This window comes from Nanorana parkeri, unplaced genomic scaffold (genome assembly GCF_000935625.1).
Source record: "Nanorana parkeri isolate BGI_ZX_2015 unplaced genomic scaffold, ASM93562v1 scaffold1130, whole genome shotgun sequence".
NCBI classification, from domain to species: domain Eukaryota; kingdom Metazoa; phylum Chordata; class Amphibia; order Anura; family Dicroglossidae; genus Nanorana; species Nanorana parkeri.
Window position 1 is genome coordinate 407,048 of NW_017307398.1, and position 24,444 is coordinate 431,491.

Consider the following 24,444-nt stretch of genomic DNA (forward strand, 5'->3'; position numbering starts at 1 on the left):
AAAGTGAAACGTCACAGGACCCACAAGAAGTGGCATGGCAGATGGTGTCGGCATCGAACGAAGCTTTGACTGCAGCTAGGACACGTTACCACTGGAGCCAGACACACAAGTTCGTTATAACGTGCAAGTAGGCCTTGCAAAAGTTGTACATCATGGCGGTTGCTTATTCCCACACATTGGAGCTTAGTTCAACTTCAACCCTAAAATGTAGCCCAACACTTATCCCACTAAAACCCTAACACTACCCTTTTGCCTTTAGCCCCAACATTTGGTAAATGTGCTGGAATCAGAATGCTGTACCCAAACAAACCAGTGACTAGATGCCAGTGTCAAAAATCACTGCTTTCCCAATATCTAAAGGCCCGTTATGCACAACCTATACAGTGAGACACTATAACCAGAGGTAATAGACCTCATACTAAAATGTAACCTTCTTAGCAGGAATATGTGCACAGCGGTGCACTGAAAGGCTGGACAGCTCTGTGTTCGTAGACCATCCAGACATATTAAATGCCCCTTTGCAATATACATCAAAATCATAAGCATTTGTTTTGAATACAAGTGTAAAAGTTATGTTTGTTAGCCATGTGAGTTCAGCAGGCTCCTATTATTCAGTGATGCCACAGAATAAACATGAATTATTAATAAAGCAGTGGTTATGCTTACTTTAGCAAGTACATCATATTTTAGGGGCAGGGGCTTCATTAACAGACAATACTAGTTACAAGAATTTAGCTAGGCCACCCTGCATGCCAGCACTAAAATATACATGAAATGCAAGATGAAATACAATTTTTGTCAGTTTCCTGACCAATTATTCGAAAATGTATGAAAAATACATGCAAGATGCTCTCAGAGGAGGGATAATGACTTACACAAAGTATGTGATCTCTTTTAGGAAAAGAATTTAAGTGAGGCCCGTGTCTGTATAAACAATACCCCATACAGAGATCTTTTCAAGCTATGCATTTGTAGTAGTACTACAAAAAGGCAGTATAGACGTGAGGACAACAGTTACAAATTGCAAATTAGCAGGTGCTAAACTGCATTTTATATGTCACCAGTATGCCTACCTATCAGCAAACATAAAATACAGTACAGTACCACTTGGCACCTAAAAACGGGACTTGTGTACTTACCATATAATTTGTACGTTGGAGTTCACCAAGGGACACAGGAATAATAATGTAGAGATGTATGGGTTACATGCAGCTGCCTAATGAAGAACACCAGCAAACAGGAAGAAAAAAAAATGTTGGCCAGCTAGGTATAACCCCTCACACTCCAAGCAAGTCTCAGTTTTGTAGGACAGCAGTACAGAGGGGTGGGACCTGTGTTCCTCAAACTCCACTGAAAAGTAAGAACAAAAATCCAGATTTCTTAATAGATCAATAATGCAGAGATGTAAGGTAAGGGATGTCCAAAAGCAATTCAACTGAGGAATGGGCAACAAAAACAGAAGTGACCCACCTAACAAAAAAAACAGCAGAATACCGACAGTCTGAATCTTAAAGAGCTGCCTGAAGGACCTTCATCCCAAACCTGGCATCAGATGAGGCCTTAACATCCAACTGGTAAAACCTATAAATAGAGCACCAGTTGGCAGCCTCACAAATCTGCAAAACAGATGCTTGATGCCTAAAAGCCCAAGAAGCACTCACTGATCTAATGAAGAAGTGCACTTTAACAGGAAAAATGGGGTACCTGATTTTTAAGAGAAGCATGAATAATGACTTGTCTAAGACACCAAAAAAATGGTGAAATGAGATGTTGGGTCTCTTTTGCAGAGACCACCAGGAATGAAAAAGACAGTCAGATTTTTTAATGAAAGCTGTGGCTGAGTGGTAAACCCATACAGCACGAACCACATCCCGTAAGTGAAGAGAAATTTCCTTAGGATGAACTAGAGCTTGATTATGGTGAAAAGTTGAAACTTAGGAAGGAAGAAGGCTCTAGATGGCAGTACCACCTTAATCTTCTGAAGGATCAAAAAAGGGTTCTGTATAGGACAAGGCAGCCAGATGAGACACATGCCTCAAAAGTAATAGCAACAAGGAAAACAACTTTGTGAGTAAGAGTGGAAAGCAGACTATCCTTAATCAGTGCAAAAAGATGAAGTACTGACAGAACTAAAGGATATGTGCCACAGAATCACAGATTGTTGTACAGGTGGAAGACACCCTGTACAAAAGTTTTAAACAAGGAAAGCAGTCACTAAAACAAGATTGCAAGGGCCAAAACATTTTATTTAATGCTATTCAGGGCCAAAACATTGATCTAGACCAGGGCTTGAATAATTTGTGCAGGGGGGGGCACAACAGCTGACAGCGGTCTCTCCTCCCCTCTGGGTTTTGTAGCTTTTAACAATGTGGGGATGCCCAAACCAGAAAGGCCTCTGTCTCTCAAGAGCCGAGATTCAATAGCCATATCAACAAAGCCAGCTACTGTGAAGCAGGGTGGTAAACCAATCCTTGGGATAGGAGAGCCCACAATGAGTTCTCCAGAAGTTTGATCAGATCAGAGTAGCACATCCTCCTGTGCCAGTTCAACACTATTAGAATTAATGGAAAGCCCTCTAGGTGGATCCTGCGACAGAGATGAGCAAGGAGTTTCAGGGGAGGAAAGGTGTAAATACAGTTTTAATGATACCATGGGGCAGAGCCGTAGCTAGCTCCTTTTGCGCCTGAGGCAAGAACAGAAATTTGTACCCCCCTTACAGTCATGTGTGGTATGTGATGTCATGCTCCCCGCCTCCAGGATGGTGGCGCGCATGTGCTGAATGCACTGATGGCCAAATCCAAAATAGCATAGAAATTTGTTTTGTTTGATGAAACTAATGAACATTTTTAGTTTCCGTTCATTTAGTCCGAAACAAAATGTTAGTCTTTGCACATGTCTAATAGTATTTGATGTGTGTGTGTGTGGGGGGTGGGGCTAAGGCTGTTTTTGTTTTTAATATATTTTTTATTATTATTTTTTTTTACAACTGTTAGGGGCTTTGGAGAAATATCGGGGATTTAAAACAGACCCCTGACAATTCCCTTTTGAAAAAGAAAAAGAGGACACAGAGTCCTCTGCTCATACAGGTGGGGGGGGAGCAGCGGGGATCAGAGGAGAAGCTGGAGCCTGTGCAGCTCCTCCTCTCCCTGGCGAGCTGCGGCTGCCTTGGCCACCTGGCACCCCTGTTGCCAATGGCGCCCTTTGCTCACCATGGCAACAGGTGCGAGGGGACACAGCCAGGCCGGCCCTGGCTGTGCCCCCTCTCAGCTGTGCCTGAGGCCAGTGCCTCACTCGCCCTATGGTAGCTACAGCCCTGCCATGGGGCCACCAAGGCATTCATTGCTTCCACCAGAGAATTTCTGCTTCTGGAGATAAACCTTCTCAGGTTTGTTATCCACAAAAAACACTGCTTGAATTCCAAAACTCGCTCACACTGTGATGCAGGCAAACAAGCAATCCGCCTATAGCAACCTATTCCAAAAATAGCCGCCCTCCAAGGGTCTACACTGAAGATAAAAATCTTTATTTATGGAGCTAAGAGGTCCACCTATGATGTCCCCCATCTGTGACAAAGATCCTGAAAAATCTCAGATGTAAGGGCCACTCTCTCAGGTCCAGCCACTGCTGGCTGAGGAAGTCTGCCTGCCAATTGTTTTACACCCGGAATCCAAAGTTCTGCTCAAATTAGAATCCTGTTTACCTCACTTGCCAAGGCAAGGCTTCAGGCTCCTCCTTGATGACCAATGGAAGCCACTGCCCTCACTTAACCACACTTAACCAAAGAGACACCACATTAGTCAGATACTGTATTGGCGCTCCATTTGTCTCACTATAAACAGCTGTGATGACTCCTTGTCTCACATGGTATATAATAAGTTAATAAGTTAATCAGTTATGTTAAAAATGACTTAATAATCAGGCAGAATTGCCTCAAAGTGTACAGGTATAAAGTTCCATTGACAGCTGCATGTTTTAAATGCATTGCAGGTACAATTTATTAGAGACAGTTGTGTTTGTTGCATTTTTCATTTGTTTTCTAGCAAAATGCACATTGCATAGCATACAACAGTATTTTGTATGTATAACCTGCATATAATGCACTGCACCAAAAATGTGCAGATGTGAATAGGGCCTTTAGACACTAGGGAGACCCTACAAAAGGATTCACACCAATACCCCACAATAATATTTAGTATGTAGGACCTTACATGTGGCCTGATCCAAAAATGCCATTCATCAACAAATTCTATATTTTACAAGGAACATGCTATTAAAAAGAAATGTTATGTGTTTGTGTGAACGAAAAATGATTTAACAAAAGGAAGAGAGTTTCCCAATTTATAAGCTTTGGCTGAATGACATTGAACTGTGAAGGATATTCAGACAGCTGTTGGCACCTCAGAGACTGCCCTGTGCGGAACTTCAAAATCTGTACAAGCCTTTGCCACAAACTGTTTAGAACTGAGAGGTGGATGTACTGCGGGTCACAGACAGCCCATTATGCCCTTGGCACTTTACTGATTCTACAGAACTATTGCACTGAAACCCAACTTAAAACAGAATAATCAAACAGTGCTGACAGAAAACGATGTATGTGCAGGGTATTGATACAATGCTCAAAAGACAATGCATAGAAAAAGAAATAACATTTCACCCCACCACTGATTACCTGGGATTATACATACAAATTTAATAGAAAGATGTAAAGTAGAATGCAGCATAAACAGAAGCCCACAGAACACCGACACAGCACCCAGTTCCAGTAAAAGATTTTCATTTTCATTTATTCATGATAAAAATTTCCCAACCACCTTGCTTTCATTTTCCTCAGGGAAAATAAGATGTAATAAAAGAAATCCACAATAGTAAGTTCATAATTCTATTCTCAGGACTCTCATAAATATAATCCTAACAGCCTGTATAATTGGATCTGTGACAACAGTATACCTTTTATCACTACAGGTCAGAGGAAATGAAAGCTGGATCAAGCTATGGCTCCTCACTGACACTCACAGCAACAGCTTAGGACAGTGCCATTATGTTCTACCGCCATCTGCTGGAGAATCAGGAAATAGCTCAGATTCCGCATCTGTTATTTACATTGCCATCGCCTGTAAAACACTGCCGAGTTCAACAAGAAATTCACCCTTTTCCTGGATGGCAGTAGATGAAAGCAGCGCTTGACCTTATAAAGTTATGTGCAGGGGTATAAGAATTATTATAAAACTGGAAGATCTAAGCTATGCAATTTGTAATAAAAACACAAAGGGGTTCATTTGTAAAAGTTCCTCCCCTGTTCTCATGGCACGAATGCCCCTAGATTACCCAGTGAATATGCACCGGTGTGGAGAAATGCGCTGCTTTTGGCCTTGAGGGTGAAGTGGCTGCAGAGGGATATGCTGAAATAGGATAGGTACAGAGGGATGCTCAGTGATAGGGGAGTGGGGTGAGGTGGCTGCAGAAGGATTTGCTGTGATAGGGGTAAGGGGTGAGGATGCTGTGAAGGAATGCACTACGATTAGGAAGGGTGCAAAGCTGCTCTTGTGTAGACATGCTGCCCTGCTGTACTCCTTCCAACAGCTCCTTGCTGGTCTGTCAGCACAGAAGGAGGATTACTTTTCTCTGCAACTGATGCGCAACAGAAGTGGGTCACTTCTGTTTTTGTTGCCCATCCCTCAGCTGAATTGCTTTTGGACATCCCTTACATGCAGATTCAGGCAATCCATCATATCCTCGGGTAGCTCTATTACTGAGAACTCATCCTCCTTCCATGCTCATAGACCAGAAAGGAGTAAGGGGAGGGAGGGCTAAGTGGTCACAGAGAACTTAGGTACAGGTTTACAGCAGAGGGGTTGAGCTACGGAGCAATATAGAAACATTACACAGCGGAAGAGGTGGGGAGACTAAGTGCACCAGAGGCAGAACCCCCCCCACTGGCAGAACAGAAGTCGAATATCTTTATTTTTATATTAGTAAGGATAGGTTTTTCTCATTTTCACTAGTTTTTAGTTCACACAGCAAAAATCATGACATGACTGTGGATATAAAACATAAACTAAACAGATGTCCATCATTAGGGCTGCAACAACTAATCGACATAATCGATTATAATCGATTATTGAAAAAGTTGTCAACTTTTTCAATAATCGATTAATCGGCTCCTGATTGGTTGGCCCTGTTCACGGCTTAACACACGCTGCTTGCCACACCTCCTCCCCCACCTCACGCTCGCCGCTGCCAGACCTGCCCGCATCCACGCTCCCGCACCTCCTCCGCGCCTCACGCTCACCGCCCGTCCAAATCCACGATCGGCACGGGGACGCGGGGAGAAGAAGTAAGGAGGAGCAGGTGTGGGGGGGATGACAGCCGCCGATGGACAGGCCCGATCTCAGAAACAAGTTGCTGGAAGACTGTTCAGGTAAGCCTGCACTCCCACCCACACATGGTGCTCTATAATGTATTGCTGGGATATGTATTCCTCTATAGCTGATGGTACATTGTGCTGTATATTATACAGAGCAATGTACCATCAGCTATATAGGAATACAAATCCCAGCAATACATTGTACACTGCATGTATAATGTTTTGCTGGGATTTGTTGTACTCCTATATAGGCGGTGGTATTCTGCATTGCACTGTATAGAGGACTACAAATCAAGGAATACCACCAGCTATAGAGGAGTACAACAAATCCCAGCAATAATACATTATACAGTGGTGCAATGCCGAATACCACCAGCTATAGAGGACTACAACACCCAGCAATAGTACATTATACATTGCAATGCAGAATACCGCCAGCTATAATGTACTATTGCTGGGATTTATTGTATTCCTCTATAGCTGGTGGTATTCTGCATTCATTGCTGTATAATTTTACACTTTTCATTTCACTATATTGTACACCACACTTTTTTTTCTTTTTTACTTCTACTGCTCCAAGCTTGCTCCTGTGATGGACTGCAATCTCAATACAAACTAGAAGTCCCATCACTGGAGCCATTTTTTAAAATGTATTTTATTTTTTATCCGATTAATCGAACTTAATAATCGGCTAACTAATCGATTTTGAAAATAATCGTTAGCTGCAGATCTATCCATCATATACAAGTGATAGACCTACCTATCTCCCACTCAGTCTTCAGGGATCACCTAAAGCCAGACAATCCCATCTCTACCTAATAACTGAACTATTACTTTCTCAACATAGAAAAAAACAGAGAAATAGGGGTTTCTGAGAGGTATAAAACCAATACATGTGTAAAAATGATATCCAAATTTTATTATACAGTAATTACATTATATAAAAGAATCAATTGTAATGCATACAAGTATAAAAAACCCTCAATTGGCTAAAACACACACAAAGTTCCTAGGATATGCCCAACTTCAACCAGTTATATCTTAATTAAGTATCCATAGTTGCAAACATAATAATTGTCATTAATTATTCATTGTTCATTTACTGATTTTCATTAGTTTTTCATTGTTCATTTACTGGAACAGACATATCCGGATCCCGACACGTTTCGCACCATGCTTCTTCAGGGGACCACGGGGGGCAAACAACTAGTGTCTGGAGGAGGACAGATATTTCCGGATCAGGAGAAAGTGATGGCGGCCTGATTCAAACCAGCCCACTCAACTCCGTCCGAGACCATGCCAGGGGCATCGGGGCCATGGGAGGGGGGGCCATCGAGAACGATGCAAAGGACCCCTATCACCTAGTCCTAAGAGAAACTGGTTCCCATATTTGTGGGGCATTGTCTTGGTGAACGAATTCATATAAGTGAAATGGTTATGTGTAGCGTAGTGATCCCAGGTCCTAATCCTTTATATAATGTAATTACTGTATAATAAAATTTGGATATCATTTTTACACATATATTGGTTTTATACCTCTCAGAAACCCCTATTTCTCTGTTTTTTTCTATGTTTACATTTAGAGGGGGAGCGGTCCAATTGGGGAGCTACTGTCGAGGCAGACTCAAAAGTTGATTATATTACTTTCTCAAACAACTCACCCCCCACAGCTACCACCTTTTGTATCACTTGCCCCTTCCTTTTATGATTGTAAGCTCTCATGTACAGGGCTCTACTAACCATCTTGTCTTGAATTGTATTGTACCCAATGTCAAACTGTTGCCATTATATAAATCCTGAATAATAATAAACAGCTAGATATATTCATAAATATATGGAATGCTATGCACTTTTCAGTTTAGAATAAGCTATCCTCATATAAATTACAAGGTTACGAGACATTCAATTAGCATTTTGCAGCCAGTACAATTCCACCAGCATTAACGCATTCTTCCTATTACAAGTACAAAGGGAAAGTTAAAGAGCGAATGGGACAAGTGAAGGGAAAACACATTTTCAAGCTGCCTATTCTCATTCCCAGTAATTGTGTGGTGATTCACCTTCTTCTCTGCAGGTGTCACTTTTGATCTGCTGACATTCTGCAGGCCTGAAAGGAAGGACTGTATGACCTAGATGTTCTACGGGAGATATTTCCTGCAACTAGCAACAGGGACATGTTTAATGGGGTTTCTTTATGTTCCCCATGATAATCCTTTGTTTTGAAGGCTTATCATTCATGTTCTCTATAGTGACTTTCAGGAAAATGTTTATTTTTGTTTACTTTGCTTTTTACCTGCCTGTGTTTGGTGTATAAATAAACCAATAAATAAAAAAAATAAATATGGTAAAAGCTGCACAGTTTCAGCCTCCCAGGGTAGGTTTACTTTCGTACCCCTTCAACATTTCACATATTAGGTAGGTTTTTTTTTCCCCACCCGCACAAACATTTCCAAGACATATATTAGTAATACAGATAAGATCTGAATCACAATACACATTGGCTAGAGCAGGGGCGCCCACTATTTTTCATCTGGAGATCTACTTTTCAAAATGACGAGCTCATTGAGATCTACCAACGAAAAAACACCTGCATTCAGGGGCGGGAGTGGGCGTGGGCTGCGCAGGCAGGCCCCTCGCCTACAGTGCGATCTCCTGCATTAGTGCCTGTGTTCCAGTCCAGTGCGATCCAGTATGAAGTGGCTTATAGTCTCCATGTTATTGAGCCCAGAGTAATTTACATATTCCCAGGTGCACTTTGTCAAAGTATCCACAGCGGATGTGTTGCATTCAGTGTCAGCTGGGTTGTTACTATTATGAACACTGTAATGACAGCAGCCTTGCTTTTACCATGTCTTAGAGCAGGGGTCTCAAACTCAAATTTACTCGAGGGCCACTGGACATATTGTTTAGTCCCGTGGGGGCCGCTACTATATACGGTACCAGTGTTAAATGTATGTTACATGCGGCAACTGTCACCCATTCAAGTTAATGATCGGGTAACAGCCTGCACACTGCACGCAATCATAGGTGAAAGGATTACATGCAGTTAGGCATCTGTCACTATCCCTGGATACACAAATGTGTATCCAGGGAGATTGATTGTTTTTGTAATTGCATGTAATCATATCACATGCGTGTACATGCAGTAGCTGTCACCCGATCATTAACCTGAATGGGAGACAGTTGCTGCATGTAAATGCCAGATTAGGGATTGTGCAGGAAAGTGCAAGTTTGTGACACTGGAATCCCTAATCGCAACTGAAATATAGGTGTGAATAGGGCCTAAAGGTGCCCACACACCTTGCGATAATCGCGGGAAATCCCGCAATCGCACGATTATCGCAAAGTGTGTGGAAGACGTGCGACCGTTTCTACTGTACGGTCGCACAACTTCTATCTTAGGAACATGTTTGAAAACACGCCGAGAATCGTACGATTGTCAGCGGGTGTGTGGCATGCTCGTAAGATAAATGCTAAACGGGCCTGTGTGCGCAAGTGCACACTGCCCGTCCAGCACTGCGCTCATCTGAAGCACTCCCCTCGGTGGGGCGGGCTTGCGATTATCGCAAGTACGATCTGCCTGTCCAAGATGGGCAGATCTTAACTTACTAATCATTCAGCCGAAGCTCAGCACTGTTAGAGCTTCGGCCACAGCTGACAGGAGCAGCTCTGCGGTCTGCATCCGCCAGTGATCGGAGCATTAAACAAAGCTTTATAAAAAATTAAAAAAACAACACACCACACACCTTGTACATGCAAGGATGCCACCACATAGTCTCCCTGCAGGCCCGCATACCCAGTTTCCTTCCCAAGAACGGAGAGAGAGTCTAACAGCAGTTGCTAACTTCAAGGATCACCACACCGATAGCATAAAAAAAGGCCGGTTTAGGCCAGCTTTACAGGAAACCCAATAACGCAAATACCTTTCACACTCCAACTGGCGTTCTCTGACATTTCAACACAATTATAAAAAAGCTATTTGGAAAGAAATTTTAAACTTTTACCACTGGCATCCTAGTACTTCTACAACACCAAACAAAACATTCTTCATAGAAAACAACTGTTTCTATTACAGTTAATTTGAAACACTGCAATAGGCATCCCTAAACAAAAGAAATTGTGGCTGCTATAGTGTTACTGCCTGAAGATCATAAATCCTATTTACAGCTAGATGTCAAAATAAAGCATCCTCAGTTATTGAGTTATTCCGGCTTGCGTTCCTATGCAAAATAAAGATTTCTTCTCAATTATCAAGAACTTTACTACATTATTGCACAGGGAGTATTGCTTAACCCCTTCATGACTGAGCTTGTTTTTAGTTTCTGTTCGTAAATGTCTGACACTTTTGCTGTGTGATTCTTCCACGTCAGTATACTTTCTTACTAAGTGCACTCACACATATTATATATTGTTTTTTAGAGGACAGATAGGGCTACATATTTATATCACATGTGTGTCTAACGCCTCACTTAGGACAAATAAAATATATTAAAAAAAAGAGGAAAAAACGTTTAAAAAAAAAAAACACTTTTTTCCCAGTTTTGATTTGTAGTATTTTTTTTACAAAACCAGCACAGCTAAAAAAAATGCAATAAATATTCATTTATTTGTCCCTTATTTTTATTTTTTATTTTTTACACTTTTCACTATTTTTTTAAACTTAAAAATGTTAATTTTAGTTATTTAATTATATCAAGCAGTCATTGTGAATTAATCTCACTATTACTGCTTGATAAATGAATACATTTTTGGTTATTATCAGGCTGTTTCAAACTTTAGAACAGCCGATAATAAGTTAGTGACACTGATCCTGCAGCAGTTCAGGATTCAGCTGTTACTGGCTTTCTGATTGTTACAACAACCATCAGCAAACTGAAACATTCTTCTTTCAGGAATAGATACATTTTGTATCTATTCCTGAAAGTGAAAGAAAAAAAAAGCCAGTATTACGATCCGAGAGAGATATCTCTCGATCTATACGAGCTGTCAGAATGCCGGCAAAAGCCGGCATGTGTGCCCGCTCTGCTTTGACTCTCAGACACCCGATATTAAGGTATCGGGTGTCTGAAAAAGGTTAACCCTTTCATTAATGGATGCCTCTAAACTGAGGGATACATTAATGAATGGTAACCGCTGATTCTCAGCGGTTACCAGCCTTCTAGTGCAGCAAATAACTCGTCACGTACAGTGTACGTGACAAGTCATTTGGTCCCTTTGTGGCGGGACGTACAGTGTGCGTCTCCAGTCCCAAAGGGGTTAAAGAGTAGAAGAGTTCATTAGAGGAGACCTGGGAAGACAAATATGAGAGCTGCCATTGCTGACCTGTTTTTCAAGGTGCATGCTATGAGGCTGTCAGTCTGAGCCTGGCTTCACTATTTTGCCAGTCACTGACCTGGCATAAGCATGTACATTTGTCCTGGCACCCAATTTATATATGCTTATTCCAGATCAGTAATGCACCAAGTAAAGGAAGGATAAAGGGGGCCTGTGAATGAGAAAGGACTTGAGCTTCCTTGATGGGTATGGTTATATGCATATTTGTGAATGGGGATTAGCAGATCTTTATTATACAGTTTGTCTTTTTGTGTTCTTATGGCCCTTTAACCCCTTCGTGACTGACGACGTACAGTGTACGTCGCCAGCATCGGGGCTGTTTAAACAGACTCCCGGCGACTTTTGCCGCCGGGACTCTGTTTAAACTTGTAGAGCCGACTGTCGGCTTTACAACAGAAGCGATCCTGGCGACTTACCTGTCGCCAGATCGCTTCTGCGTCCCGAAGAAGGGGCCGCCCATATTTCTTTCTTTCCAAAGAAATCTGCTTACAACTTACCACTTTTTTAAAGTCCTCCTCTGCTTCATCCAATTTTCCTTGTTTCAAGAACAGATGTCCTCTTTGTAATCTTGCCTGCAAAGAACCAAAAATACACAGGTTAGAGGAACAAAAAAAACACCAACTTCCTGTTCTAGCAGCTGCCCTAACTACGGTTAATTTTATATAAAAAAAAGAGTTAAATGATTGCCTAAAATTGATTCGATCAGAAAATAACCGCATACTTATGGATAAACTGCAACTTTTGCCGATCCCCCTCCTCATCAGCTAATCGAATGGGGGAGAAAAGACTGGTGGTTGTAGTTTGAAATGGAGTTCCTTAGATCGTCACGTATGTACCCAGTGATAAGACTAGTGCCAAGAGTGTATAAACCAGGATGTTCTGCCACAGATATCAGACATGTTTGGGGAAGGAGATGTCTGTGGCGGGAAGGGGGGGGGGGTCTTGGCATGAAAAAGATTTTGTAAGTGACCCTGCACAGCCAGAACAATGCACTACTTTTTCCTGCTTCAGTATTTCAGCTTCTTGAGTCACTTGCCTTCTCACTGTGCAATGGATCAGGAAGGTGACACTGGAAGTGGCCAAGCTAAAATATGAAATAGCAGAGTTACAAAACTTGCCAGGCTGTGTGCCAGAGATGTGAGGGGCAAGACTAACTGAACAAAATTATATTTTTGGTAGTCATAGTTTACACAGGGCTCAAAATTTCCACTCGCCCCCTCGTAATTGGCGAGTGAAAATTGCGAGGGGGCGAGTGGAAATTCATCGGCTGGTTGTTCGCCGCCGGCAGGACGGGGGTGAAACTGCCTCTGCGGCGATCGCTCTCTCTTCTCTGGCCGGGGTGAAGGGAAGACGGCCAAACTGATTCTTCTCCCCCGCGGCCGCTCTGAAGCTGCAGCGACCGTAGAGGAGAAGAATCAGTTTGGCCGTCTTCCCTTCACCCCGGCCAGAGAAGAGAGAGCGATCACCGCAGAAGCTTCACCCCCGTCCCACCGGCGGCGAAACCCCCACCGATGAACACAAGGATCAAGTAAGTTGCCCTGCAGTTCTGATGGGACATACAAAAAGATGGAGAGAGCAGAATGACCTGAAGACAAGTTCTTTACCAAGCTGCTTGTCCTTCGCTGTCTAACCACAGGCTGGGGACGGGCACTACTTGTATGTTTTACTTAAAAGTATAAATTTAAAAAAAGTATAATTAAAAAATAAAAAAAATGACGTGTAGGCTTTTAATGAAGAAGGGATTCTGTAGGTCTCTTCTGTCAAATACATTTTTTGGTGCCCATATAGGTAATCCAGACACTCTATGTAGTAAAGAATTGGGGATATCCAGGATATCCATCATGCAGCTGTGCTTTAAGCTCAGTGGGTTTGATGTTGCAGATAGCAAAGAAGCTATTGCTTCCTCTGCAATCTGCCATAATTTCAGAGGGGGCCCCTCCCTGAAATGAGAAGGGCACCTCCCTGAAATTGCTTCTTTCAGGTTGGGATCCCTGGTGCCCCCCCTACCAGCACCACCAGGAAAAGGGCATCTAAATCAGGAGGGGAAGAGGAAAAGGGCAGGAGAGGAAGAGGGCACCTAAATCAGATCAGCTATGTGCACTGTAACTCCCCGTTCTTTCTGCCCTACACTGCTGACATCTGTGCGTTACATTACTGAACTCTGTACAGTGTGTTACATTACTGACCTCTGTACTTGGCATTACACCACTGATCTCTGTGTTGTTACTGAACAACACTCTGTGTTGTTACTGATCTCTGTACTTTGCGTCACACTGCTGAGCTGTCGGAGGTACGAGGGGCAGGCCAGGGCAGGGTAGGGGTTAGGTGGGGCAACTGGTGGCGAGTAACTCTTAAGGCCTGGCTAGTAGCTCAGGGCCTGAAATTTTGAGCCCTGGTTTACATACATGCAATTTAAATGTATATTTAACTGTTTGTCTGAAATTCAACTACAATATAAGGCCTCATTCACACAAGTTTGTAAGGTCTGGCTGTGAAGCGCAGGCTGTTCCACAGTGTTGCATTCGCTAAGCCTGTACAAAGCAATGACAGGCTAACAGCCTGTCCACCCCTGCTCGCGCTGCGGTATTTCACGTGTTTGTACGCTGTAATGTAATTTATTCTTAACGTCACCCCAACACACCCTGCCAAAGGTTGTGCATTTCAGTGCACCACAACACATGGTAATGTACTATTGGTGTCGTAGTGCGCTGCATTACAACACAACTAATACATGCACAATTTTTGGTGTGTTAGGAAGCCTATTCTAGCAGACTGCCCTATAAGGATGTATTAATGAAATAACAGTACCCAATGGTAGCATGGCAGCAAAAACAATGCCAACCATAAACATTGCAATATTCAGGCATGTTTTAAGGCAATTTTCAGACATATTTAAGCGCAACATCCCAGAAATGACCAAATAGATCAAGGAAACCCATTAGTAAGTTTCTATCGAGACTGGTAAACAATTGAAATTGTTGGTGGTAGGTTGTCATGATCCAGTCAGTTGTTTTGCATTTGATAGCTAATTAAAAGTTCAATGTATGGTTATGGCCAGTGAAACAGTCAGCACTGAGAAATAGACTATTTACTAATATATATATATATTATATATTACGCACGCACATATGCGTCGGGTGCGCCTACGCACAAAAACAACAATTGCGCCTATTGTACCGCACATGTTACATATCGCCGCAAACGTCAGAGTGAGAGCAATAATTTTGGGGCCATTAATCATTGATAACAGTAAACTGATGAGCAATAGAATGGTTTTAAGTGTTGCCTATGGGCGAGTTTTTTATATCTTACCGAAAATATGGTTAAGAATAGATGTTTTATAACATAACGTAGGGAAAACTTTTTTTTTTTTTTTAAAAGATTACATACATACATACATACATACGAACAAGTGCATGCGAGTGCTTCCACAAGCATTTGTGAAAAAATGGGTTGCTCTCATCAGGAGTCCATCCGTGAAATGTCCTTGCTACTAAATATTCCATGGTCTACTGTTAGTGGTATTATAACAAAGTGGAAGCAACTGGAAACAACAGCAACTCAGCCACGAAGTGGTAGGCCACGTAAACTGTCAGAGCAGGGTCAGCGCATGCTGAAGCGCACAGTGTGAGGAAGTCGCCAATGGTCTGTAGAGTCAATAGCTATAGACCTCCAAACTTTGTGTGGCCTTCAGATTGGCACTACAGTGCGTAGAGAGCTTCATGGAATGGGTTTCCATGGCCGAGCAGCTGCATCCAAGCCTTACATCACCAAGTGCAATGCAAAGTGTCGGATGCAGTGGTGTAAAGCACGCCGCCACTGAACTCTAGAGAAGTGGAGACGTGTTCTCTGGAGTTACGAATCACGCTTCTCTGTCTGGCAATCCGATGGACGTGTCTGGGTTTGCCGGTTGCCAGGAGAACGGTACTTGCCTGACTGCAATGTGCCAAGTGTAAAGTTTGGTGGAGGGGGATTATGGTGTGGGGTTGTTTTTCAGGGGTTGGGCTTATCCCCCTTAGTTCCAGTGAAGGGAACTCTTAAGGCCTCAGCATACCAAGACATTTTGGACAATTTCATGCTCCTAACTTTGTGGAACAGTTTGAGGATGGCCCCTTCCTGTTCCAACATGACTGCGCACCAGTGCACAAAGCAAGGTCCATAAAGATATGGATGAGCGAGTTTTAGGTGGAGGAACTTTACTGGCCTACACAGAGTCCTGACCTCAACCCCAACAGAACACCTTTGGGGTGAATTAGAGCGGAGACTGCGAGCCAGGCCTTCTCGTCCAACATCAGTAACTGACCTCAAAAATTTGTTTCTGGAAGAATGGTCAAACATTCCCATAGACATACTCCTAAACCTTGTGGACAACCTTCCCAGAAGAGTTGAAGCTGTTACAGCTGTAAAGGGTCGGCCAACTCAATATTGAACCCTACGGACTAAGACTGGGATGCCATTAAAATTCATGTGTATGTAAAGGCAGGCGTCCCAATACTTTTGGCAATATAGTGTACATATACACACTGTATATTACACATATCATTGGTGATATATTACATATGAATAGAGCCTTTATGCTTTTCCATAAGATAATATTACAGAAGACCAAAACAAGAAAACCTGCTCTTACAGCTGATGAGAAACTACAAGTATCAGCCTGCTCAGCCAGTGGTTGGTAAGTCATGCTGGGACAAATAGTTCCTCCACAGCTGAAGAGTGAAGGCTGACCATGGTTATAATAAGTGTGAGAGCATGAATGAGTCTGCATCACTCTGCTTTAAATACATCACATTTCAGTCACATCCAGCAACACTTGAAATCTCCCAAGTCCCGTTTCACATATTAAAAGGTTTAAACCTTCTGAAGTGGCGATTATAGGCAGAAAAATACTCTAGAAGCAGGTTATTTTTTTTCTGCCCTCAAGGTAAGATTTGGAAGTATTACATACTGATGTGAAGTCTGGTTTCAGCTCAATCACTCGACTTAAATCAGGAATTGCGGCTTTAGATTTGCCCATGGCCAGGAACGCAGTGGCTCTTCTGTAATATGCCAGGTAGTTATCTGGATCTCCATCTAACAAAGACATGAAAACATTGAGTTGACATCAAACACAGCAAAAACTGTAAAAAGACACATTAACCTCTATGTGCAGATATATAAATTACTAGGCTTGCTTGATGGCAGAGCTTACGCTCTGTGCATTCTCAATGTTCAGGCTTTATAAACGCTTTTTTAATACTCTATATCCCTTATGGTGGTAAATATTTTTAGGGCACCCCTTACGTGGCAATGTCACATACGTCCTTCAAGCGTCTGTAATACACATAAACATCTGTATAAATATTAAGCAAACAGGTTTCCAAGGTTTATATTTTATTGAATATATGTATTGATGTTTAAGTTTATTCAAACGATCTTTTAAGTTTCCAATGCATTGTCTTTTAACTGTACAGAATGTTTCAATTGATTGCACAGGGTCGTGTATTCTGAGTTTTCGTAAAAGGGAGCATGTAAGAGGAGACTCACTACTTAGACCTGAACACACAGCATAGCAATGGCATACTCCTGCTCCTTTATTTGGACCCCAGGCAAACGAACCCCAGCGGGCCCTCCACCCTCCTATGCAATACAAACCAATGAAGGGGTCTAGCATGACACCGAAACATTGTTTTTGAGACATAATGTGACGTGTTCAATAAACGCAGGGGTAAAAGAAGCCCTTTTGTGTGTGCTGGTGATCAACTTTTCTTCCACTTTATGTTCTGCACGGTGCCATTCATGATATCACTGCGAGCACCACTGTCTTGACGAGGTCACAGCTGTATGGCGTGCAGAGGACTCTTGATAACATTATCAGTGCATGTCCATTCTGATATAATGGATCTCCAGGAGGGTCCTGCTACTTATTTGTTACAACAGTAGATGTGCCGCAGGAAAACACTTATGTGTAAAGAGGAAAAGCCCTCTAATGATCAACAGGAAAAGGAGGCGTGCACATGCTACACTCACTTTTCTGCCCCCAAGTGTTCCTTTAAAGACCAAACTGGTACCTGCAAACTGGCCATGCACCTCCAAAGCTGATGGAAATTCTTCTATAGGTGTGTGTGTGGAGCTGAGATAATAGTACAGTGTCCCAGCAGTCAATGGTGCTTGGATTTTCATGCTAGTTTGCACTTGATAATTTAATGCAGTATTCCCCTTTTAAAGATGGGAATGAAGATCAGAATTCTACTATACCTAGCCAGCTTTGGATATGTGTATAAGACATTTATCTGTAAATAATCTCGCCAACATGCAGGTTATCAAACAATAATGTCTAGGCAGCGATGTGCATAAAACACTTACCGATAGCTGAATGAAAATGAGATAAGGCATCTGCAAGCTGGCCAGCTGCTAGTAATTTCTTTCCCATTTCGAGGTGCTTGTCCACATCGACATTACTCCCACACTCTACCCCTGCAGAGGAACAAAATAAAGAGTGTCCATAAGACAAGTACAAATTCCATAAATGCAGACAGCTGTACCACTTCTCGTCCCAGTAATAAGATAGCAAGTGAGATCGCCTCATAGGGGGCGCAGACAGGAACAAACACTTAACAGAGGTTCTAACCATTCCACACTGTGATAATGAAAGTTATTTTATGGCTGTCCGAGTCCTTGTTGGAGATATTATTCTCACTTCCTGTCCCCATATCACAGCGGAGGACACAAAAACCTACCAGAGCTTTTAACCTTTTCCTACTCTTTAAAATACATTTGCCTGGAGTTCTGCTTTAACCACTGATAGGTATTTAACAAACATTTGTCAAAGCTCCTACCAAAATGGGTTACAAGGTCCCAAGCTAGCTGCTAACAACTAAGGCATTAGATGGGGGTTTTTTTGGCAACGTCATTTACAAAGTGCCCATGGAAATTCTCAGTTCTTGAGCAGTGTAATAAAGAAATCTGCAATGTGAAAGGAACTCAACAGGGGTCAAAAATTATCTAAAAATTCTCCTTACCATCCTGTCTTAATTTGTATTGTAATTGTAAGGTCTTCCATATATTGTAAAGAGCTGCGCAAAAAGTTGGCGCTATATAAATCCTGAATAATAATAATAAATAATACAATGCTGTCTCAACTTGTAGCACCAAATCAAAATTGGGGCAATTATGGGTTTCTGCACATTTCTAGGGGAAATGCTGGACTGACTGGCCGATGGGTATATTTGCTGGTGGATATTTTCCATCTACATAGGCATGCACACTGAAGGGGAAGATCATTAGGAAGGTTGATCTTTGACATTCTTCTTCCCTGAGTGCCTTAAAAGGTATCATGCTCTATTTGGAGGCAGAAAATAAAAAAAAAAAAAAAAAAACTAATTGCCAGCAAGGAAGGGGGGGGGTCAGCTTGTCTGCTAATAGTCTCATTACAAAACAACATTTTGAAATATCTCAGGAAAATGTCACTGGTTTTCATGGCAGGATAAGCACTGGTCACTTTAGATATCACCCAGATGAGCTAACAGCATGGTGTCTTTAAAATTAGCTTCTGAACTAAACAAGATATGCTTTCTATAATTAATGAAACATAATGCTTACTCTTGCTCACCCAGAGCAATATCACTGTGGCGGTAATAACTACCCTTGAAGCTTAAAACATGCAATCACTTCAAAATTAGTTTTAATTACTGGAGGAGTTTGTACACAAACAACCAATATCTAACATATGGCACAGAAGTAGCGTTCTCATTAAGTGTGTAAGCTTTTCCAGTACCTGTGGGCTCCAGCGTAAGTACCAGCAAAGCATTTCTAAATTGCAACCATTTACGTAGCACAAGTTACTCTCCAGTGTGAATTAAAGTGGAATTGAAGTCTTTAAAAAAATTAATACATTGCTGACTGGCAGGCTTTTAAAAAAAAAATTATATATATATATATATAAATAAATAAAATAATCTGTGCAAGTCTCTCCTGTTATTTATTATTACAAGTATTTATATAGCGCCGACAATTTTACGCAGTACTTTACATAGTGCACATTCACATCAGTCCCTGCCCTCAAGGAGCTCACAATCTAAGGTCCCTATATCACATGCATGCAGGGCCAATTTAGACAGGAGTCAATCAACCTACCAGCATGTCTTTGGAGTTATAAAAAGCACTTGCCTACCCATCAGCACCTTTTTTATAAAACTGTACACAGAGCTGCATATGCACTGGCAGGATCCTTGGCAAAATTAAGTAACGCCCGTGCACATGCACAGGAGTTACGTCATCGGGGCCCGCATCTGAAAACGCAGTGCCTGGAAAAAGATGGAAGCCCCAGAAAGGGAGGAGAGCCTGGACATTGGGGCACTGAATAGGATTGCTTTGACATAATGTGCTAATATGCTGTGCAGACTGACACATTATGGCAAGAACATCCGGGGCACTTCTTTTTTAATAAAGCAATAATGCTCTAAATTAGGAGGTAGGGAGAGACAAATTATCTTTTCTCATTTGAAGCTTTTACTGTACTTCCAAAATGTAACAACATATAATCCTAAAGTTAAACCTAGTGAGCTGACAGCGGATGTAAAATGCAGGCTACTTAAAATGTATGTATATCCAAAACGTTTTTCTTTTTATGGGTAGAATGTGGAAGGATGAAAACACTGTTAAGTTTTATTAATGTCTATGTCCCCGCTAGTTAGATTCACCTTCTCCATTTGTCCTGGTGATCATTCTCACTTTTTATTAGTGTGTGTCCACGCTAGTTAGATTCACCTTCTCCATTTGTCCTGGTGATCATTCTCACTTTTTATTAGTGTGTGTCCACGCTAGTTAGATTCACCTTCTCCATTTGTCCTGGTGATCATTCTCACTTTTTATTAGTGTGTGTCCACGCTAGTTAGATTCACCTTCTCCATTTGTCCTGGTGATCATTCTCACTTTTTATTAGTGTGTGTCCACGCTAGTTAGATTCACCTTCTCCATTTGTCCTGGTGATCATTCTCACTTTTTATTAGTGTCTGTGTCCCCGCTAGTTAGATTCACCTTCCCCATTTGTCCTGGTGATCATTCTCACTGTGACAGAAATTGATGGAAAAGCCAAAACGTTTAAGTTGTCCCCAGAACAAAGAGTAAAAGGTAAATTTTCCAAAGGAGACGCATGTTCCAGTAGAGTAATCTCTGCACTTTGTACAGAATTCCTTGCCTACTCTATTCAAAACTTTAAAAAAAAAAAAAAAACACAACACTTTTGGCTACTTTAAGTGCCCACATAAATTCCAAAACATGGGGTTTAATAACGCAAAAGTTGGTCTGAAGCTCAGCATTTGAAGCTTGGGACACCTATTTCAACTTATGGATGACTGTTAGTTTGGGCGGGTATTCTTCTAGGACCAAGCAGCACTCATGTAATGACGTTTGAGTGGCACTCAATCGGGGAGTATTGCAAGCCCCAGCCTGCGTAACGCTGCGCCTCCTAAAAGGGTGTGTAAACTATAGGTAGGGCTAAAAAAAATGAACAACACTCTTTCCTTCTGCCCTGAAGAGAACCAGTCCTTCAGAAAACACTACCATAGACTCTGGCAGGTGCCAGTAATGTGGCTAAACGGCTAGCCCTTAGGCCATATCAGCTCAGGCAGAGCTGGCCAATCAGCAGCGCTGCTTGAATTCGGATGTTTTCCATTTAGTGAAGATTAAAGTGATATTAAGGCCGAATTGTTTTAGCAATATCTACTGCTGATATCCACACCTACAGCTTCTTGATGTTGAATCGTGTCCCCTAAACATTGGCCTGCCTTCCTGTTTTAGAGTGGCTCCTTTCACTTGCAGGGTCCTATGAAGCCTCTCTCCCAGGATTAAACTACAGGGCGAGGTGCTGATGCTGCCGTCGCCTACATGCACAGGTAGCCTCAGATAACTTAACAAAAAACACGGGGCACATATGCAAGCTAGTGCAAGGCTTGATGGGACATATAGTCCTGCTGAATGTAAATAGGAGACTAGTAATGATGTTGAATGTGTGCTCTCCCTGACAGGAAGTTCAGGGAAGGAAACAAGAAAAAGTAAGTGGACTGTTTAGGAAGAAATTGGTCATTACTGTATTAAAGTAATGAGTATGTCATGTGTTTCTGTTAAAACAAGAGAGAAGAGGCTTTAATACCACATTAAGTAGGAGACAAGAGCAGTTTTTTCTGTGGAGTTGGTAGTAACAAGGCGTTTAACTTACAATTGTGAATGCAAGAGGGTAGCATAGGTACATTTGGCTCTACTCTGAATTCAAACACGTGCACTTGAGAATTTCATACAAAAGTTACTTGCATACAAAGACTGGTCCTTGCATATGTGCAAGGCTATGGGTTTGACATTAGACTGTACAGTAAGCTCACCTGGAGGAAGGGAATGGTGTGAACCCTTCTATATAGTGTGGCTAATTGACAAAATGAGTAGAGGCTGTTCAATCAGCAAAGTGAATGTTCACTTTGAAAAGCATATGTTAAGTTTGCAAGGTAAATGGGTGTAAATAAGGCGAACCTCGGTTCAGTTTGAATACCCAATCACGTTAGGAAAATTCTGAGAATCCGGATTTTTTGCAACACAATTGGTCAATTGCATTGAAAGAGCTACGAGTCCCCCCCCCAATCATCATCATCATCATCATCATCATTTGCTGCATAAAAGTGATTACAGACACAAGCCATGCTGCAGATGTCACCGGTGTTTACTAAGCCCTTTGTGGGTTAATGTCACACTCATCCAGCCAGCAAGGTAGTGACAAATGTTAGGCCTTGTTCACACCAAGCGCGGAGCAGAGCAGAGTAGTTACAGACCGGATCAAAATTGCGTCCAATGTATTCCAATGGTATTTTTAGCTCCAGTTCACATCGCAGCGTTCAGTTCCAGAGCAGGTAAAAAAAACTGCCGCAGGCCCTATTTTACCTGCTCTGGATCTGCAAACGCATCAAAAACACATGCAAATGCTTGGAACGCACTGAAAGCCCATGTTAAACAAAAAATATTATTTTTTTTACCAAAAACGGCCCGGAACGCATCAAAAACGCGGCACAACCCACTGCACTGCGTGTGCAGAGCGGAGCAGGTACAGAGCAGTTGCAGACCGGATCAAAACTGCGTCCAATTTATTCCAATGGTATTTTGGGCTCTAGTTCACATCGCAGCGTGCAGATGCAGAGCAGGTGAAAAAACTGCAGCAAGCCCTATTTTACCTGCTCTGGAACGCATGCAACCGCATGCAAAACGCATGCAAATGCCTGGAACGCACTGAAAGCCCATGTTAAACTAAAAAAAATATATATATTTTTTTTTTACCAAAAACGGCCCGGAACGCATCAAAAACGCAGCACAACCCACTGCACTGCGTGTGCAGAAACCTGACAGGATCTGCTCTGCATTTGGTGTGAACAAGGCCTTAGAAGGTGAGTGTTTCACTGTTCACATGTGTCCTCTAAAACAGCCTTTGCTAATCAGAGTGCTGTTGCACACCAGGGTACCTGGCTTCCTCAAAATGTTCTGATGAAAGGGGGCTAATGATGTGCAGGAGGCTCCTGATATGAAGGGAAGACTTTGATAAAAAGGAAGGAACCCCACTGTTTGTGTGTTTGCATGGGTTCCCCCCTTACATTTTAGACTACAAGGCCTTAAGGATTTTCCATAAGGGTGTCATGGGAGAAAAAGAGTTGGGAAACGCTGCTCTGAAAAGAAACAGAGCAAGCGTTTCTCTACCTCTATTGGCACTTAATTCATAAGGAGGAATCTAACTGTAAGTGAACCCATGCCTCTACTTTGGAAGGGTCTTGGAGAGAGTTTGGCCAGTCTATGATCATCCTGATCCTCTGGGATCCTCCAAAATTGGGTTTTGTGTGCCCCGGCATTAGAAGGATAACTGCAATGCTGCAAATGTTTAAAATGGTTAATATGTGGTAACTAATATCGGACCTACATAGACATCCAGTGAAGCCTATCCCACCTCTGACTAAAAACTGCCATTTTACTGTCTACTCACCTCCCATAGCTGACAGCTTTTTGGATCACTTGCTCCTCTATTTGAAATTGTAAGCTCTCATGAGCAGGGCCTTCAAACCTTGTATTGAATTGTATTGTAACTGCACTGTCATTCCTTAAGGCTGGGTTCACACCTAGGCGTATCGAGTATGCGCGTTTGTCGCGCGTTTCCAAGGGCTACTTGGCTGTACCCCAATGGAAACACGCAACAAAAACCCCCCAAAGAAGCTCCTGTACTTCTTTGGGCGTAGGACGTTTTGTAGCGCGTTCATACAGCCTGTAATACGCCCAGGTGTGAACCATACCCATAGGAAATAATGGGATTTCGGTGTTTTGCAGAGCGTTCAAACGTGCTACAAAACGCCCAGGTGTGAACCGGGCCTTATATTGTAAAGTGCTCCACAAACTGTTGGTGTTATATATAAAATATTAATAATTAAAGTGTATGGATACTAACGTAGAACAATTCACATCAGCGCTTGGCCACCTGGTTAGTTCACATTTGAAACAAAACAGCCTGTGAGGTCCACAAGTCCCAGTAGGTAACAATAAGAAGCCTTTAAAAATCTTCATTACTGTATCTGTCATACCTGAAGGCGCCCCTACCAAAGCCTGCCCCAAAACTCCCAATATTCTTTAGAGTTGCAACCTGTCCTCTCCTCAGGACGATCCAGGTGTCGGACTCTCACCCCTAGCATGACAGGAGCAATCACCATCATTCAACAGAACCTTTGCGCACATGCAGGGCTCTGAAC

At 42.3% G+C, this 24,444-nt stretch overlaps 1 protein-coding gene across 2 annotated transcripts in view; it reads right to left on the reverse strand.

The window, feature by feature from the left end:
* Nucleotides 1-24,444, reverse strand: part of DNAJC3 (DnaJ heat shock protein family (Hsp40) member C3) — a 48,679-nt gene that overhangs the window by 23,476 nt on the left and 759 nt on the right. For both annotated transcript variants that reach the window (XM_018568047.1, XM_018568048.1), the window contains exons 2-4: nucleotides 18,044-18,154; nucleotides 16,647-16,771; nucleotides 12,196-12,270 (exon numbers count right to left, since the gene is read on the reverse strand). In XM_018568047.1, coding sequence (XP_018423549.1) covers nucleotides 12,196-12,270; nucleotides 16,647-16,771; nucleotides 18,044-18,154 — 311 coding nt within the window. The remainder of the gene's footprint in view (nucleotides 1-12,195; nucleotides 12,271-16,646; nucleotides 16,772-18,043; nucleotides 18,155-24,444) is intronic.